Consider the following 18572-nt stretch of genomic DNA (forward strand, 5'->3'; position numbering starts at 1 on the left):
GGCCGCCATCTTGGCTGACAGTTAATTTGCATAAGGATATGCTGATTAGCCAATGGGAAGGGTAGCGGTCGTACGCTAATTACCATGTTTCTCTTTTATTAGTGTAGATAATTGATATAACATCGCATAAGTTTAAGAAGTACAATGTGTTGATTTGATACACTTATGTATTGCAGAATGTTTACCACCATAGCATTACCTAACACCTCCATCACATCATGTAATTACCATTTCTTTTTTGTGGTGAGAACATTTAAAATCTACTCTCATAGCAATTTTCAAATATATAATATAGTATTATAATTATGCCACTGTAACCATTTTTAAGAATACAGTTGAATAGTGTTAGGCATATTAACATGGTTGTGAAACATCTGTCACTTTTAATGCATCATTTTTTTCTATCTTTCAAATCATGGTGATGTTAAAATAAATTGATGGAACTTCTAGCAGCATGGTTCTAGATCTTACATGAAACATAAGTTTATTTATTTATTTTTGCACTGCTGGGATCACAGGAATTGAAGGAAATCTCCAAGGAAGGGGTTGTTTTGAATATTAAAATAATGTATGTGTATAGAGCACTTAACTGAATAAATAACTTTTCATAATGAAATATAAGAAACAAACTGAGTCCAACAATAATGAAGCAGTTACACAGTTGAGCTATTATGTCATTAATTAGTGTTTTGAGAATATTTAGTGACATGGGACAATACAATTAAATGCCAAGTTAAAAATAACAAGATATAAACTTATATGATAATGCTAACAGTAGAAATATCTTCAGCCCTTTATATGTGTCAGTCACTATGCAAAGTGTTTGCATACTTATCTTATTAAACCTCGTCATAACCATATAAAATTAGTACATTATTCCTATTTTACAGGTAAGGAAACTGAGCTTTGGGGCAAATAATTTGCATAATATCCCACAACTGTTAAGTATCAGACAGGTTTGAAATTTGTTCTGACTCCAATTTACTGTGCTAAAACAAAACAAGCAATTGTCAGTCACAACAAAATGTACATATATATATAAACGTACACATACCAAAAAATAGTACATACAAATGTTAAATGTGATTAGTTCTGTATGGTTGGATTACTTATGATTTTTTTATATCTTTTTAAAAAAAAATCTACATTCTTTACTATGAGCATACTACAAATTATAGTGTGTGTTTTTTTGTTTTTGTGTTTTTTTAAAAATATTTTTTATTGATTTTTTACAGAGAGGAAGGGAGAGAGATAGAGAGTTAGAAACATCGATGAGAGAGAAACATCGATCAGCCGCCTCCTGCTTATCTCCCACCGGGGATGTGCCCGCAACCCAGGTACATGCCCTTGACCGGAATCGAACCTGGGACCCTTCAGTCCGCAGGCCGACGCTCTATCCACTGAGCCAAACCGGTTTCGGCACAAATTATAGTTTTAAGTATTTTATCAAACATTAAGAAATAATAAAAATAATCAATATACTACTTTATCACCTTAATTCAAATTTGAAAGATTCTAATGTACTTCCATTAATTTATAAAAAGAGGGAGTTTTTGGTTGTGTGTTTTATTTTATTTAGGAAACCATTTAAGATTTTTAATTTTCTCATTTCAGAATGGAGGAAATATTACCGTCCCTGATAAAACTTCTCTAGAGTTGCTCTGTCAAGGATGCTCTGGTGATATCAGAAGTGCAATCAACAGCCTCCAGTTTTCTTCTTCAAAAGGTAACTATGGAAGATATATTCTTACAGCATTATATAGGTGACTGCTCTCTCTTAGTTGTTCATGAAATGAAATCAGACTAAACATATTTTCTTTTTTTTCTTTTTTTTTTCTACTTGGTTCAGCTAAGAAAAAATATTTACATAGTCATAATAATGTAAGCACGTAAATATTTGTTTATATTTCCGTATAATTATGATTGGGGGGATGGGGACAGGGAAGTGTGGAGATGGTAGGAAAGAGAGAAGAGCTAAATCTTTATGTTTCATAGTTGAAAATCAATGGATAATAACTACAATGGAAAACTTAAGAACTAGCAATATAAGCATATAATAGTAGAAATATAGAGGTAACTATCTGAATGAACTACTGAAAGAATATAAAATGATTAACTGGAAGGAGGCAATAGGAATAGATTAGACTAAAGAGAGGTCAGACATCAAGTTGTTATATCATAAGTCTTACAGAATAGTCTGACTTTTAAAACTCTGATAAAAATAAAAAATTAAATTAAAAAGAATAAAAGGTGTTAAAATAAATATTTTCTTTCCTAGAAGGAATTTTTCTGAATATAAAGTTGACTTGAAGCTATCTACCATATTATTTCATTAACTGGTTTTTCTGTTAAATATTGAACAAAATTTCTGTCCTCCTTGTGTCCAGTTTTTTCTTTAATTAAGCTTTTAATTTTGATAACATTATAAATTCACATGCAGTTGTAAAAAGAATACACAAAGATCCCATGTCGCCTTTACCCAGTTTCCCTCAATGGGAACATCTTGTGAAACTGTAGTTCAATATCACAACCAAGGTATTGACATTGATATAGTCCCTTCACCGAAATCAGACTAAACATATTTTAACTTATAATTGATGTATACCTATTTCCACTTACTATTTTTTTATTGAGACGATGTCATAATATATGTGTATACATGCATGCACAGACCCCTATGAATATGTCATCATATGTATCTGTACATCTGAGACAAAACCTAATTCATTTATGTGGTTTGCGACTTTACCTTTGAAAGTTAATTTGACTTCCTGGGTGAAAACCTTGGCTCTGCCACTTAGCAGTGACAATCTTACAGGTGACTAAATCTTTCTGTGCCTCTATTTTCTCACCTTTTATATCAAAAACTCTCGAGTTCTGTGAAGAGTAAGCAAAGTAATACTTGTATTTATTCCAGTGCTTGATGCATAATAAGGGCTCAATAAATGGCCAGCTGTTAATGAATTTAATAATATTGTGCTCATGTAGGTTTAGTTTTGAACTTCTTTCATAATAATATATATATGATGTGTTTAACAAATTAGTTTCCCTTTACTGATATGTAAAAGGAGTGCACAGCCTTATGATATTATAGAGATAGCCCCACTAATGGCAATGAGTTACACTTTTACTCCAGTAGTCATATTTCACTGAGCACAGTCTTTATCAGAAAACATTGAACAAATGTTGATGCTTAACATTCAGAAATGACCTTAAAAAATTAAAAGCCATCTTTGGAGCTCTCAAAATCCACCTGAAGTACTAATTTCTACCCATAAGTGTAACATGTTCATCTGGTTTACAACTTTGTTTTTCAAAATAACTGTAGAGAAATAAAATAGGCAGCCTGACACAACTGAAAACAGAATTCTGCTTTCTGTAGAAACTTAAAGGTAAATGGTCTTTAGGTTCACTACTGGAATTATGTGTTAGAAAGACTGAAGTGGGCCACTTTGGGATCCTAACTATCATTTTTAACATTATTGCTCTGAGCTCTGAAATTGTAAAGGGAAGAAAATTAATTTTTTTAGTAGATCAGGAACTGTATTAGCAATTATTTTTTTTTATTCTCAGATCAGCCTAATGAAAGAAACAGTATTAGTGTTCAAACGCATATGTTGTGTTCTTTCTGCTATCCCAGGCTGCTTTTCTTAAATGATATATTTTTGAGTTTTAAACAATAGAATTATCAATGAAATTTGAACACAAACATATTCAAAATTGGAGACTGCCCACATCAGTAGAGGTAATAAAGAATAGTTATCAAGCATGGATTGCAGAACTAGGCTGCCTGGATTCAAATCACTTACTAAATGATAACCTTGAGCCAGTTCTTTATACCTCATTTCTTCCATCTGTATAATAGTAGTTCTTTTCCTAATAGTAGTTTTTTCCTGATAAGGTTTTTATGAGGATTAAATTAGTTAATACATATTATGTACCAAGAATAGTACCATGCACAAAACACTGAGAAATCGAGGTGATATGGGTATGACTATATTAAAGAACTAGAGGCCTGGTGCACAAAAATTCGTGAACTAGGGGGGTCCCTCAGCCCAGCCTGCACCCTCTCGCAGTCTGGGAGCCCTCGGGAATATCCAACTGACAGCTTAGGGCAGTGGTTCTCAATCTGTGGGTTGTGACCCCTTTGGCAGTTGAACGACCCTTTCACAGGTGTTGCCTAAGACCAACCATGCATATCAGATATTTACATTACGATTCATAGCAGTAGCAACATTACAGTTATGAAGTAGCAACGAAAATAATTTTATGGTTGGGTCACAACATGAGGAACTGTATTTAAAGGGCCAGAAGGTTGAAAACCACTGGCTTAGGGGAAGCGGGCCTAAGCCGCAGTCTGGCTTCCCTCTGAGGGAGGTGACTGGCAGGCCGATTGGGATAGTGCGGGCTGGCGAGCGGCCGGCCCCACCCCCAATTGCGCCACGGCCACTTGTGGCCTCCCTCTGCGGGAGGCAACCCCGGCAGGCCTATCTGGGGATGGTGCTGGGCGGCCCTGCCCCGAATTGCCCTGCTGCTGATGCCGCCTGTGGCCTCCCTCTGCGGGAGGCGACTAGATGGGCGATCAGGGATGGCACCAGCTCCCATCGCCCTGCTGCTGCTGGTTGCCGCTGCCCGCGCCCCCCATCCCATCGCTGTCCCCTCCCTCTGCCCGCTGGCATGCGCCTTGGCTGGCCTGGTGACACCTTGCCAGGTCCCCCTCCCCCCCACTGACCCATTGTTCCACCGTTCAGTCAATTTGCATATTACACTTTTATTATATAGGATGTGTATCTGAAAATTTGAAATGTGTCATGAAATACTTTTAGATGACATTTAATCTGTTTTAATAGTTTAGTAACTCAAAGAGGACTCTGACTCAGTTCAGATATTTTATAATATTATTTATTAAAAAAATTTCTTAATTAGAATACTTAGTATAACTGTATCTGAAGTGTTCTCAATTTTAGCTTTCATATTTTATTTTTATTTTAAATATTGTCACTTGGGTGTATCTTATTTAGGAAGGAACAATTTATGCCCAAGGAAAAAAGGAATGTCTTCATTAAAATCAGATGCTGTGCTGTCAAAATCAAGACGAAGAAAAAAATCTGATAAGGTTTTTGAAAATCAAGAGGTCCAAGCTATTGGTGGAAAAGATGTTTCTCTCTTTCTCTTCAGAGCTCTAGGGAAAATACTATATTGCAAAAGTAAGAAAACTTACACATTTTTTAAAAGTTTGTTAGATACTATTCTTACAACTGAAGTAAAATACCAAAAAATTTTAAATGTCATGTGTTTGGTTCTTTCATAACAAAGAATTAGGACTAGACCAGATGCTGTTTGGCAAGGCCTATGCAGGAAAATGTATTCATCCAGATAGAGTATTTTTGGAATATGAGTGGGATTAAACACAAAAACGAAGTACTCCAGGCCATATTAATGTCCGTAAGTCTTTAAAATTATAGTTTACTGAAAGTAAGACATCAATCCATCTAGACATTTAGTGGCAAGTGTTGGTTGCCCAAGTCCTCTTAGCACTGAACTCTGGCCACCAGGGCCCTAAGCAAATTGCTAGGTAGCTTCAGGTTTTTGGATTCTCTTACATTTCTCTGGTCCCTTCACTAGCAGTTTTGTCCCCAACCAGAAATGTTCTTCCTTTCCCTCTTCTTCTTCTTCTTCTTTTTTTTTTTTTTAATAATTCTTTACCCTCTTTTATCTTTAATGGCTGCTTCTCCTCAGCCTCTTTACCCCCATTACCCATCTCTAATTGTCTCTTCTTTCAATAAAATCCCAAATTCCTATTCTTTTATGTGGAAAATAGCAGTTTTCAGTCTATGATCCTAAAGGAAGAAAATTAAGATTTTTCTAAATATTTATATTGATTTTAAATATATGTATTTTATATTGATTTCAGAGAGGAAGGGAGAGGGAGGGAGAGAGAGAGATACAAACATCAGTGATGAGAATCATTGATTGGCTGCCTCCTGCACGCCCCCTACTGGGGATCAAGCTCGTAACCTGGTCATTGTGCCCTGACCAAGAATCGAACTGTGACCTCCTGGTTCATAGGTCACCATTCAAGCACTGAGCCACTCTAGCCGGGCTGTATTGATTTTAGAGAGAGGGGGAGGGACAGAACAGAGACAGAGAAAACACCTATCAGCCACCTCTTGCATGCCTCCCACCAGGATCGAGCCCGCAATCTGGACCTATGCCGTGACAGGGAATCAAACCAGTGACCTCTCGGTGCATGGGATGATGCTCAACCAACAGCCACACCAGCCAGCGGAGATTTCTTCTTTTTTTATTTTTTTTAAATCTATCTGGTGCAATTTTTATAAAACAATTTACACAGATTTTTAAAAGAAAAGTCATTGCTATAGTTTAGAATAGTGTTTTTTTTTAATATATTTTATTGATTATTTACAGAGAGAAAGGGAGAGGGATAGAGAGTTAGAAACATTGATTAGAGAGAAACATCAATTCAGTTGCCTCCTGCACGCCCCCCTACTGGGGATTGTGCCCGCACCAAGGTACATACCCTTGACCGGAATCGAACCCGGGACCCTTCAGTCCGCAGGCCGACGCTCTATCCACTGAGCCAAACCAGTTAGGGCTAGAATAGTTTTATATGTTATAACAAAAAATAGTTCATGATGAACAATAAAAAAGTCTTATGTGTACAGTATCCTCAACATTCTCTCAGTTTTCCAAATCTCTTGTAAAATAGCTGCAAATAACCGTGAATTGTAAAATGTTGCAAATAATTCACTGAAACCTCATGCTATCACTCCCGTTACTATTTGAGACTGTTTTCTGGTTGTCAAAAACCCTGTTGTTTCAAGCTACTGTTTTTTATCTTCCTATAAAACTCTGTGAATGCCTCTTACGCCTGCTTTCTATTGATCGTTCTTATCAAAAATTGGGATTTCTAAATGGAAACCTCCGTGCCACCTGAGGAAAATGAAACAGGCAACACTTAGGTGGAAATGAAGACACTCTTGTCTCTGGCTCCTCTGGCCTCTGGAGCCGAGTGGCCATTCACTGATTCTTTTCCTTCCACTCTTTTCCTCCTCGACACTCTTTTATAACCTTTTGTATTAGGGAATGGGGTTTCTTCTTCTCTCCTGCAGAGAGTATCATCCGCCAAATAGTAAATAAGCTGTAAAGGCCTCTGTATTGAGATGAGAATAAAAAGAAGAAAGCAACTCAGAGCTGGAAAGGTGAAATGTGGAGTGCTTTAATTCTAGAAATGCCATAATCTAGATATCAGAATTCTACATTTTTCTTAATAGCAAGGCAACTCACATAAGCTTCCAGTTATTTTTAACAGTTCAATTAGTATTTTTGCAATTATGTACCTAAAGTGTTGAAAACTTTAAAATAAGAGGTGCTATATAATTATAAAGATGGTTTTTTTAATCTGGAAATTTTTTATAGGAGCATCTGTAACAGAAGTAGACTCCCCTCGATTGCCCTCCCATTTATCAGAGTATGAACGGGATACATTACTTGTTCATCCTGAGGTAAAGTGTAAAATCTTTAGTAACACTAAGTACTACTTACAAGACATATATTATTTACATTTGTGGGCATATATATTTGACCACTGCATTTCTACCAAAATTATGTACGTGTGCTTTTTTTTATATTATAGGAAGTGGTAGAAATGTCACACATGCCAGGAGAGTTATTTAATTTATATCTTCACCAAAACTACGTAGATTTCTTCACGGAAGTAGATGATCTTGTGAGAGCCAGTGAGTTTCTGAGTTTTGCAGATATCATCAGTGGTGACTGGAATGTAAGACCATTTGACTTAAATGTTTTTGTTTTTTATTATTTCCTCAGAATTGAGAAAAAATTTTACTCTTATTCTTAATTATTTGACATGACTTATATAACTTAATAGCTATGAGAAAATTAATTCATCCAACTCAGTGTTTGTAATGAAGCTTCAGCAGTTAATTTGATTTTCCCGATGATAAAATAACACTTAATTTTTTCTAAAGTTGTTTTCTGATTATAAAATTAATATATAGAAATTTTGACAACCATTGAAAAGTGGATAGAAGGAAAATAACTACTTTCTATACTTTCTGCTAGTTTTTTAATGGTTTCCTTTTTATAAATTGAAATCATTCACTATAAAATTTGTACGTTTTTCTTAACTTTTTAAAAACCTATATCTTTATTGATTTCAGAGAGGAAGGGAGAGGGAGAGAAGACAGAAACATCAATGATGAGAAAGAACAATTGATCGGCTGCCCCCTGTATGCATGCCCCACATTGGGGATCGAGCCTGCAACCTGGTTAACACTGTTTTTTTGGTTTTTGTTTTTTTTTTATGTATAGGGCGTAATGTCACAGGAAGGCCATAGTATTCTGCCACCTGTGACGAGTAAGCCCAAGTTGCCTGGATGTGTTGTACACAGAGAAGCCATTCTTCAGGCGCTCTGTTCTCTCCACACCCAATTTTTTTTTTTTTAATATATTTTTATTGATTTCAGAGAAGAAGGGAGGAGAGAGAGATAGAAACATCAATGATGAGAGAGAATCATTGATCGGAGGCTGGGCCCACAACCCAGGCATGTGCCCCTGGCCAGAATCAAACCCGGGACCCTTTAGTCCGCAGGCCGACGCTCTATCCACTGTGCCAAACCGACCAGGGCAACACTGTTTTGATATGTTAACATTTCTCTGTGTTTTAAATGTTGAAATAGCATTAATAATTAAAACTAGGAAAGATAAAATAAAAACATTTTTATATAGTGTATCATATTTAGAGTTTCATTATTCAGCAATTGTATTTGCTTAATTTTTTTATACTTTTTTATTTTGAAATTTTCCAATCTATAGACAAATGGAAAGAATAGTACAATGAGTATCTGTGTACCTTTAACTGTTGCTTACCAGTTTTTCACATTTTGCTACATTTGCTTAATCTCTGTGTATTTACAGACTTATTTTAGCTGAATAATTGGAAAGTAATTGCAAACATCATGACACTTAATACTTAAACATCCATAATAATATTACTCTGTTACAAACAAGCATAATAGCCTCCCACCTAAGAAAATTAACATACTGTCCTTATTTTGATTTCCCCAGTTGTCTGAAAAATGTATTTAAAGTCATTTTTCCCACTCTCATCCAAGATCCAATCAGAGTTGACAGATGGCATTTGAGTGTTATTTCTTAGTTGGACTTGTCTTAAATAATCTTGTAGCGTATTATTTTTAGGCCTGCAGTGATGTTGAAAAAGGCTAAATATGGTTAGTCCTTTTTTGGTGTCAGAAATACCATTAGTACTATTTTATAAATCTCATATTTTCTTTATTTCACATCCTTTCTTTTTTAGACCCGCTCTTTACTCAGGGAATATAGTACGTCAATAGCTACAAGAGGTGTGATACATTCCAACAAAGCCCGAGGATTTGCTCATTGCCAAGGAGGAGGATCAAGTTTTCGGCCGTTGCACAAACCCCAATGGTTTTTAATAAATAAAAAGGTAAAAAAAAAAAAGGAATTGTACACTTTCCTTAGGTGAACTTTATGGCATGTGAATTACATGTCAATAAAGTTTTTGTTTCTGTTTTTTTTTGGTGGAGTTGATTCTCACCAGAGGATATTTTTTCCATTGCTTTTTAGAGTGGGAAGGATGGAGGGGGCGGGGGACATCAATGTGAGAGAAACATCAACTGGTTGCCTCCTGCATGCACCCCGATGCAAGGCAGGGAGTGAACCTGCAACCCAAAGTATATGCCGTTAACTGGAAATTGAACCCGCGACCTGTTGGTGCATGGGTTGACACTCAAACAATCGAGCCACACTGGCAAGGGCAAGTTGGGTTTCATGTTGTTTTAAAAAAGAAAAACGATATTTCATTCTTAGTAAGAAATAGTTACTAGGCCCACAATTTTCATTAAATTATGACACAACATAAAAAAAACAATTTTCTTAAGTGCTTAGTCATTTTTTTAGGGAAAAATCACTCAATTTGAAAGCCCGTACCTATTTTGTAAGTTGACTTATTGGAATCAAAGTATAATTATAATTATATTTTAGCGTTAATTGAAAATAAATCCTGGCTTTGCCTCTAACCACCTAGATAAATTATTTCACCTAACAACTAATAAGTATGTATACTTAGTTTACCCAGCTATAAAAGAAGAGGATTGAATTAAAGGTCAAAAAACATGTGGCCCACAAGTTGAATGTAACTCACATAGATATTTTCAATGAATCGCCCATCTTTAAAAATTAATATAATAATTAAAATTTGGACATGGATTTCTGGCTTCAAAATTTCTAGAATCTCCTGGGGGGAAAGAAAGGAAAAGTAAGGCAACACTGGCCCATTTTTTAGAATACATTTTTATTGATTTTTTTAGAGAGAGGAAGGGAAAGGGATAATGAGAGAGAAACATTGATTGCATGTGCCATGACCAGGAATTGAACCAGGGACCTCTTAAATCATGAGTCGATGCTCAACCACTGACCCACACCAACCTTTTAAAATATATTTTTATTGATTTGAGAGAGGGGGAGAGAAAAAGAAACATCAGTTATGAGAGAGAATCATTCATTGGTTGCCTCCTGCACGCCCCACACTAGGGATCGAGCCCACAACTCGGGCATGTGCCCTGACCGGGGATCAAACCCAGAACCTCCTGGTTCATGGATTGATGCTCAATCACTGAGCCACGCCGAACCCACACTGGCCCATATGTTTACATGGCAGCAATCTGCTGAAACCGAATAGAATCTGTCCCTTGAAAATGGGAGTGGTAGGTACAACTGTCCCCAGCTGGTCCACTGCTTTGATTTATATTACCTGCATCTGAACCTGTGACCCCTGGACTAGGTCATCTCTAAGATGTCTTCCAGTTCTAAAATCATGGCTAAATATGAGCCTATAATTCATAGTCTAAGAAATTTCAACAGATTTCTTTGAAGAACTTTGACTTTTAAGCAATTTATAATCCCTTATTGACTTGCTTTGCTCTTATAGCACATACTAATTTTGCATTATAGTTACATATGAATTATCTTTCCAAGACTGTAAGCTCCTTGAAAGCAAGATTGTGCTTCTTTCCTTATCAGCCTAACATTGCACCTGTGTTACCTGAAGAAATAAGTTCTGCCCTGGCAGGGTAGCTCAGTTGATTAGAGCATGGCGTCATACACCAAAAAGTCACGGGTTCAATTCCCAGTCAGATCACATGCAGGGGGCAACCAATTAATGTTTCTCACATCAATGTTTCTCTTTCTCCCTCTTTCCTCTTTCTCTAAAATCAACCACAAACATCTCCTTGGGTGAGTATTTAAAAAAAAAAAAATGAAACAATGTTCTTGCATAATTTTGTGATGTATATATGCTCATAAACTATTCTTTTTTTTTAAATATATTTTTATTAAGAGGTAGGGAGAGGAAGAAAGAGATAAAAACATCAATGATGAGGGAGAATCATTGATCGGCTGCTTCCTACTGGGGATCAAGCCCGCAATCCGGGCATGTGCCCTGACCGGGAATCAAACCATGACCTTCTGATACATAGGTTGACGCCCAACCACCGAGCCAGGCCAGCCGGGCTATAAACAATTCTTTTGATTTTTAAGTGTTTTTTTATTCTACCTAAAGTATTTTTTTTAATCACTATTGCTTTCTTTGAAATGTATGTTTATTGATTTCAGAAAGGAAGGGAGAGGAAGAGAGAGAGAGAAACATCAATGATGAGAAAGAATCATTGATCTGCTGCCTACTGGGGATCATGCCTGCAACCCAGACATGTGCCCTGACTGAGAATCTAACCTTGACCTTCTGGTTCATAGGTTGACACTCAACCACTGAACCATACTTGTCGGGCATAAAAAATTTTTATTTCTGTTATGTCAAATGTGCAATTGTTGTGTTGGTAAAATACTGTACTAGATAATGCTAGAATCATTTTAAACAACTCATTAGATAAACTGTTAAAAGTATATTTGTAGTATATAAGCCTACATACTTTTGTGATATAATAAACTTAGTATGTCTAGGAATACTTTTTGCTTTTTTTTCCTTTCACCTTTTTTTTTTTCCATACAGTATCGGGAAAATTGCCTGGCAGCAAAAGCACTTTTTTCTGACTTCTGCTTACCAGCTTTATGCCTCCAAACTCAGCTGTTGCCATATCTTGCTTTGCTAACCATTACAATGAGAAATCAAGGTAATAACATGGGTTTGTATTTTCCCCAAGAAGTAGTGTTTTATAACATTATCGTTTTGTAGGTCAACTCATCTTGTTTAATAAAAGGCTAATATGCAAATAGACTGAATGGCGGAACTTCCGGTCACTATGATGTGCAGTGACCACCAGGGGGCAAACGCTGCAACCAGTAGATTAACTTGCTGCTGGGGTCCGGCTGATCTGGACTGGGTGAGACACTGGACGAGACAGGCCAGACACGCCCTGGAGCCCTTCCACGATCCCTTCCCAGCCAGCCAACCTCCCTCGGTCCCTCCCTGGCCAGTTGGTCCCAATCAGCCCCAATTGGGACTGGGCGAGACAGGCCGGACACTCCCTGGAGCCCTCCCATGGTCCCTCCCCAACCCCAGTCGTGCACCGGTGGGGTCCCTTGGCCTGGCCTGTGCCCTCTCACAATCCAGGAGGACCCCTTGGGGGATGTCAGAGAGCTGGTTTCGGCCCAATCCCTGCAGGCCAGGCCAAGGGACCCCACCAGTGCACCAATTCATGTACCGGGACTCTAGTTGCTATATAATACTGAGACTAAGTGTTTCCCCTTTATTTGTTTTTTAATTATTTTTATTTTTAAATCTTTATTGTTGAGAGTATTACAGATTTCCCCCCTACTTTCCCCCATTGTCCTCCTCCACTCAGATCCCACCCCAATCCAGGCCTTCACTACCCTATTGTCTGTGTCCATGGGTTATGCATATATGCATATAGCTTCTTTGGTTAATCTCTACCCACCCACTCACCACTGCCTTCCCTCTGAGACTTTTTTTCTTAATTTTTTAATTGAATTAATTGGGGGTGATACTGGTTAATTAAATTATATAGGTTTCAGGTGTATAATTCTATAATACATCATCTGTATATTGTATTGTGTGTTCACCACCCAAAGTCAAGTCTCTTTCCATCACCATTCATCTTCACTGTGCCCTTGTCTACCTCCCCGCTCCCTTTGCTTATTTAACATGGTTTCCTTTTGTTCTTTGAACATATTTGTAATGGCTCTTTGAAGTCTTTTTCTATTAAATTGAATTCTGGGCCCTCTCAGTTTCTATTGCTTACCCGTTTTCCTGTATATGGGTCATACTTTCTTGTTTCTTTGCATAGTCTCAATGTTTTGTTAAATATTGGACTTGGACATTTTAGGTAATACATTGTAGCAAGTTCTGGATACTGGTTTCCCTCCATCTTCTGGGCTTGTTTTTATTGTTGTTGCTTATTTATTTGTTTACTGACTTGGCTAAACTTTTTTTTTTTAAGATATATTTTATTGATTTTTTACAGAGAGGAAGGGAGAGAGATAGAGAGTTAGAAACATCTATGAGAGAGAAACATCGATCAGCTGCCTCCTGCACATCTCCCACTGCAACCCAGGTACATGCCCTTGACCGGAATCGAACCTGGGACCTTTCAGTCCACAGGCCGACGCTCTATCCACTGAGCCAAACCGGCTTCGGCTTGGCTAAACTATTTTAATGAAATCTTCTCAAAGCACTCAGCCTTGGGCATGCCCACAGTCTCCTTGTGATGACAGTGGTTTTAGCAGGGCTCACTTTGATTTTATTTCTCTTTGCTTTATTTCTTGGTTAAACTGTCTGCCTTGTATGGCATCAAACCAACCTATTACCCTCTACTAATTACTAGCTGATTGGTTTATCAGTTTCAACAGTGCCAGAGACATAAATTATCCCAGTCTAATAGAATTAAATTGGGCAGGTGTAGACTTTGAGGTATGGTATCTCGTGGTTTGTTCTGACCCCAGGAGGGCTCTTCTTTCTTTCAGATGAAGTAGCTGGCTTATGTTTAACTTGTTGCTCTTAATTAAGAGGAGGCATTTATTTTAAGATGTCCCTTAAGTTTGAGCTTCCCCACACTCTTTTAAATAAAGCCAGTTCCTTTGAGTAGAGCTTCAGAGCTCTCACTTCATATGGAATGCCATTTCCCCCTGGGCAAAACCCCTGACCACTATTCTGGTGGGTGTTCAACTGGAGGTAGTCTCTCATTGGCTTGGCTTAGCTTACCCAGGTTTGGACCCTCTGCCCTACGAATGGGCTGGGGCAAGGGCCATTGCAGTTTGAGGAGGAGGGAGTATTCACCTGCTTGCCATTGGAGTAGAGTTCCCATCCTGTGGATGGGGGCTGAGTGGAGAAAGGGAGCCCCAAACTCTTAGCTGACCACACTCACCAGGAGGGAGCCCTATGTTCTTGGCTGCACCCAGCTGCAGTGAAGTCTCCCTAAAGCTGAGGAAGAGAGGAAGCAGGTCTTAGTTCAAATGCTGCAGACTCTTGTAGTTTTCTGTTTTGTTGGCCACACCAGAACCACATAATTAGAGGGTTGGTGCTTTTTTTTTTTCCCCCCCCCAGAGAAGAAGGGAGAGGGAGAGAGAAATAGAAACATCAATGATGAGAGAGAATCATTAATCAGCTGCCTCCTGCACACCCCACACTGTGGGTTGAACCCGCAACCCGGGCATGTGCCCTGACCGGGAATCGAACTGTGACTTCCTGGTACATAGGTTGACGCTCAACCACTGAGCTATGCTGGCTGGGCAGATTTTCTTGACTAAATGTTTCCTCCTAACAAAATTTACCATCTTAAACCATTTTTAAGTATACAGTTCAGTAGTGTTAAGCATATTCACCTTATTGGGCAGCCAATCTCCAGAATTTGTCATCTTGCAAAATTGAAACTATACACATTAAACACTAACTTACCCCCACCCTGCCAATACCACTTATCTTTTCTCTATGAATTTAACTATTCTAGATACCTCACATAAGTGAAATCATACAATTTTTTGTGATTGGTTTATTTCATTTAGCAAGGTTCATTCATAACATAAATCAGAATTTTCTTTTTAAGGCTGGAGACTAGTAATAACTGTATATATATACCACATTTTGTTTACCCATTCATCTGGACACCTAAGTTGCTTCTGCCCTTTGGCTATTGTGAATAGTGCTGCTATAAACAAGGGTATACAAATAACTTTTAAAAGATCCTACTTTTAGTTCTTTTGATGTATACCCAGAAGTGGAATTGTGAGATCATATAGTAATGCTATTTTTAATTTTTTGAGGAACTGCCTTACCATTTTTCACATCAGCTACACCATTTTATACTCCCAGCAGCAGTGCAAAAGGATTCCAATTTCTCTACATTCTTGCCAAACCTTTTTGTGTTCTTTTTTTTTTAATAATAGTCATCTCATGGGGTATAAAATGGTATCTCATGGTTTTGATTTACATTCTCCTAAGGATTAATGACTTTGAGAATCTTTTCCTATGTTTATTGGCCATTTATATATCTTTGGAGAAATGTCTATTTAAAGCTTTTTAAAATCTCTGTTTCAGCTCAGATTTCTTTTATCCAAGATATTGGAAGGCTTCCTCTGAATCGACACTTTGGAAGGTAAGCTGATGATTTTAATTTTCAAAGAACTGCTACTGAAATATCCACTGAATATGTTATCTGTTTTTCCAGTATACAATCAATAAATGTTATCTGTAAAATCCAAGGAATATATTTTGGGCCCAGTGATTAAAGACCATGATTGCATTGTAGACCCATCATTTTATTACATATAAAAAAATGTATTTTCACCAGCTTACAGTGGAATATCAGACTAAATAGAATCATGGAATCACAAAGGCAGAGAATCTTTAAAATCATCTAGTTGAACAAATTTTGCATATCTGGAAACACCTTTTCAGCTTTCCTATCAAGAGATTTTCTTGCCTATATTTGAAGCCTGCAATGACCAAGCACTATCTTTTATTTACTTATCATAGAAAATCCAAACAATTGAGAAAATACAGATACTATAGAGTGATAAGCCTATATCTGTACCGTTCATTTTATTGCAAAATTGTTTCTGCACTAATAGCAGTGATTAACACAATATTTATAGTTCATTTCTTCTTAGCTTATTTGTAAGGTCAGATTATACACTCAGGCATTTATTTATTCATTTTAATCCTCACCAGAGGATATGTTTTATTGATTTTAGAGAGACAGAAAGGGAGAGGGAGAGGGATAGAGAGAGAGAGAGAGACAGACAGACAGACAAACAGACAGACAGACAGAGGGAGAAAGAGAAACATCGCTCTGTTGCCTCCCATACAACCCCATCTGTGGATTGAACCCTTAACCTTTTGGTATAGGGAAGACACTCCTAACCAACTGAGCCACCCAGCCAGGGCTGCACTCAGGCATTTAAAAAGAATTAAAAAGAGTTAATCACTGTTACTGGTTCAAGTACTTTATCTGACTTTGTCGGTGCTACTTATTACAATGACTAGTACTGTTATCTTTCATTTATGATGACCACATTTAACATTATCTTTGATTCACATTGATAATGTTAAATATTAATATTTAGCTTAATATTTTAATAGCTGCAAAATTTCCTATAATTCACCTGCACCTTATTTTTGTACATTTAGCTTACTTCCTACTTTTATCACAGCCTTTCTTATAGCTAAATCATCATGCACATCAAATACTATTTACAGAGGATGAAATGAAATAGCTGAATCATCGAATATACATCTTTCTGAGGCCTTTGCTCTATATTGCCAGATTGGTTCCAAGAACATGTTGACAGTTTTATGCCCTTTTACAGTGTATTAGCATGTTCTTTTCTCCTAACTCTTGCCACCACTGGGTCTTATTATTTTAAAAGGTCTTTGCCAGTTTAAAAGATGAGAAAAGTAGTTTGTGTGTTTTTTAAGGGAGGGACAGAAAAAGAGAGAGAGATTGATTTGTTGTTCCACTTACTTATGCATTCATTGGCTGCCTCTTGTATGTGCTCTGACCAGGGATCAAAGCCGAAACATTGGCGTATTGGGATGACGCTCTAACCAACAGAGCTACGGGGTCAGGACTAACAACTTAATATTTTCATTTCCATTTTTAAAATTATAAATCAGGTTGAACACTTTAGTTACCATTGGTACTTTTTTTCTGTAAGTTGTTCCATGTTTTATGCCCATTTTCTCTTCTATTTATCTTTTATTAGTTTGTAATAACTCTTTAGTAAAGAGATTATTCAACTCGTTTGTAGCATAAGTTGTAATGGTTTATTCACAATGTCATTTACCTTGTACTTTTGTTTATATTGTTAAATAAACTAAAGGGCCTGACTAAATAGTGAATAGAATGAAGGTAAATGAAAGCATCAGGAGATGGTTTCATAATCTTCATACTCATGTATAATTTAAAGGAATCTCCTTTGGTTATTATTAATGCCTGCATCATCAATCTGGTAGATTAAAAATGGAAGCCCTGACCGACAGGGAGCATGGACTGATGGACCCAGGAAGTGGAGATGAAGCCCAGTTTATCGGAGGACAAGCTTCAGAGGAAGCTGTGGAAGAATCTACTCAAACCCGGGAACCTGAAACCTGCTCTCTGCCGTTGAGTCAGAATAGTGGTAATGAACTGCCTGCCAGCCAGCCTCAGCCCTTCTCAGCCCAGGGAGACATGGAAGAAGAAGACGACATGAGAATAGAAGACTATGAGAGCGATGGAACATAGAAACCAGCCCACCAGTCACATTGCTACTTGACAGATTCACATTAGTTTTAGTCAGTGGTACTTGAACAGAGATATAATATATATTTCAAGTGAATTACAGTGTAAGTCTTCACTCTTGTAGTATTTCAGCACAAAACTGACTCTTCTCTCGAAGTAAATAGAAAAGCCTTCAAATATATCTTTTTTTCTCTAGTATTTATTTAATCTTGTGAGTGGTATTGAGAGAAGAGGCCAGTGTGTATGAAGTGTGTTTGAACATTATGCCAAGTATCTCAAAATGTGAAGGAATAATTCAGAATACAAAAAGTTTATGGGGTTGTAAGTATGAATTATAAAACAGCTTAGTATGCAATTATGAGTGTAAATAAACTTTGTGCCTTAATTACAGTTTCTCTATGGTCTCTTAACTTCTTGGATACCTTTTTTTAATATGTTGTACAATGGAATATTTTGGATACTTTTTGGAAAGTATTACATAATTTATATCAAAATTAAAGTGTTTAATGTCTTTCTGTTTCTCCTATCTTAATATTTCCTAACGTGTACTGTCTGCGGTGTATCATTGGGCATAGGATATGAAACTCCTTCATCCAGAGTCGAACTTTTTTAAAAAATAGGGAAGACTGGCTGCCTTGGCGGAGAACTCTCCGGAGGGTTAGGCACCCTTCACTACCGCCTGGGTCCTTACCTTTGCTTTGAGGTGCGGGCGGGGGAGTTGGGGGACGGGCACCGACCGGCCAGGGCTCCTAGCGGGGCCCCAACAAAGCCGGGCGGGGCAAGGCTTGGCTCGGCCCC

At 37.4% G+C, this 18572-nt stretch overlaps 1 protein-coding gene across 8 annotated transcripts in view; it reads left to right on the plus strand.

Annotated features, from left to right (window-relative positions):
- RAD17 (RAD17 checkpoint clamp loader component) overlaps positions 1-18167 on the plus strand; it is a 31056-nt gene extending 12889 nt beyond the window's left edge. For 7 of the 8 annotated variants that reach the window (XM_005857983.2, XM_014549368.1, XM_005857985.2 and 4 more), the window contains 8 exons: positions 1615-1726; positions 5022-5207; positions 7441-7526; positions 7658-7804; positions 9362-9511; positions 12092-12212; positions 15593-15650; positions 17510-18167. In XM_005857983.2, coding sequence (XP_005858045.1) covers positions 1615-1726; positions 5022-5207; positions 7441-7526; positions 7658-7804; positions 9362-9511; positions 12092-12212; positions 15593-15650; positions 17510-17777 — 1128 coding nt within the window. In that variant the 3' untranslated portion in view covers positions 17778-18167. The remainder of the gene's footprint in view (positions 1-1614; positions 1727-5021; positions 5208-7440; positions 7527-7657; positions 7805-9361; positions 9512-12091; positions 12213-15592; positions 15651-17509) is intronic. The other variant, XM_014549389.1, reaches the window with a different exon arrangement.
- The last annotated feature ends 405 nt before the right edge of the window (positions 18168-18572 follow it).

Source organism: Myotis brandtii, unplaced genomic scaffold (assembly GCF_000412655.1).
Source record: "Myotis brandtii unplaced genomic scaffold, ASM41265v1 scaffold115, whole genome shotgun sequence".
NCBI classification, from domain to species: domain Eukaryota; kingdom Metazoa; phylum Chordata; class Mammalia; order Chiroptera; family Vespertilionidae; genus Myotis; species Myotis brandtii.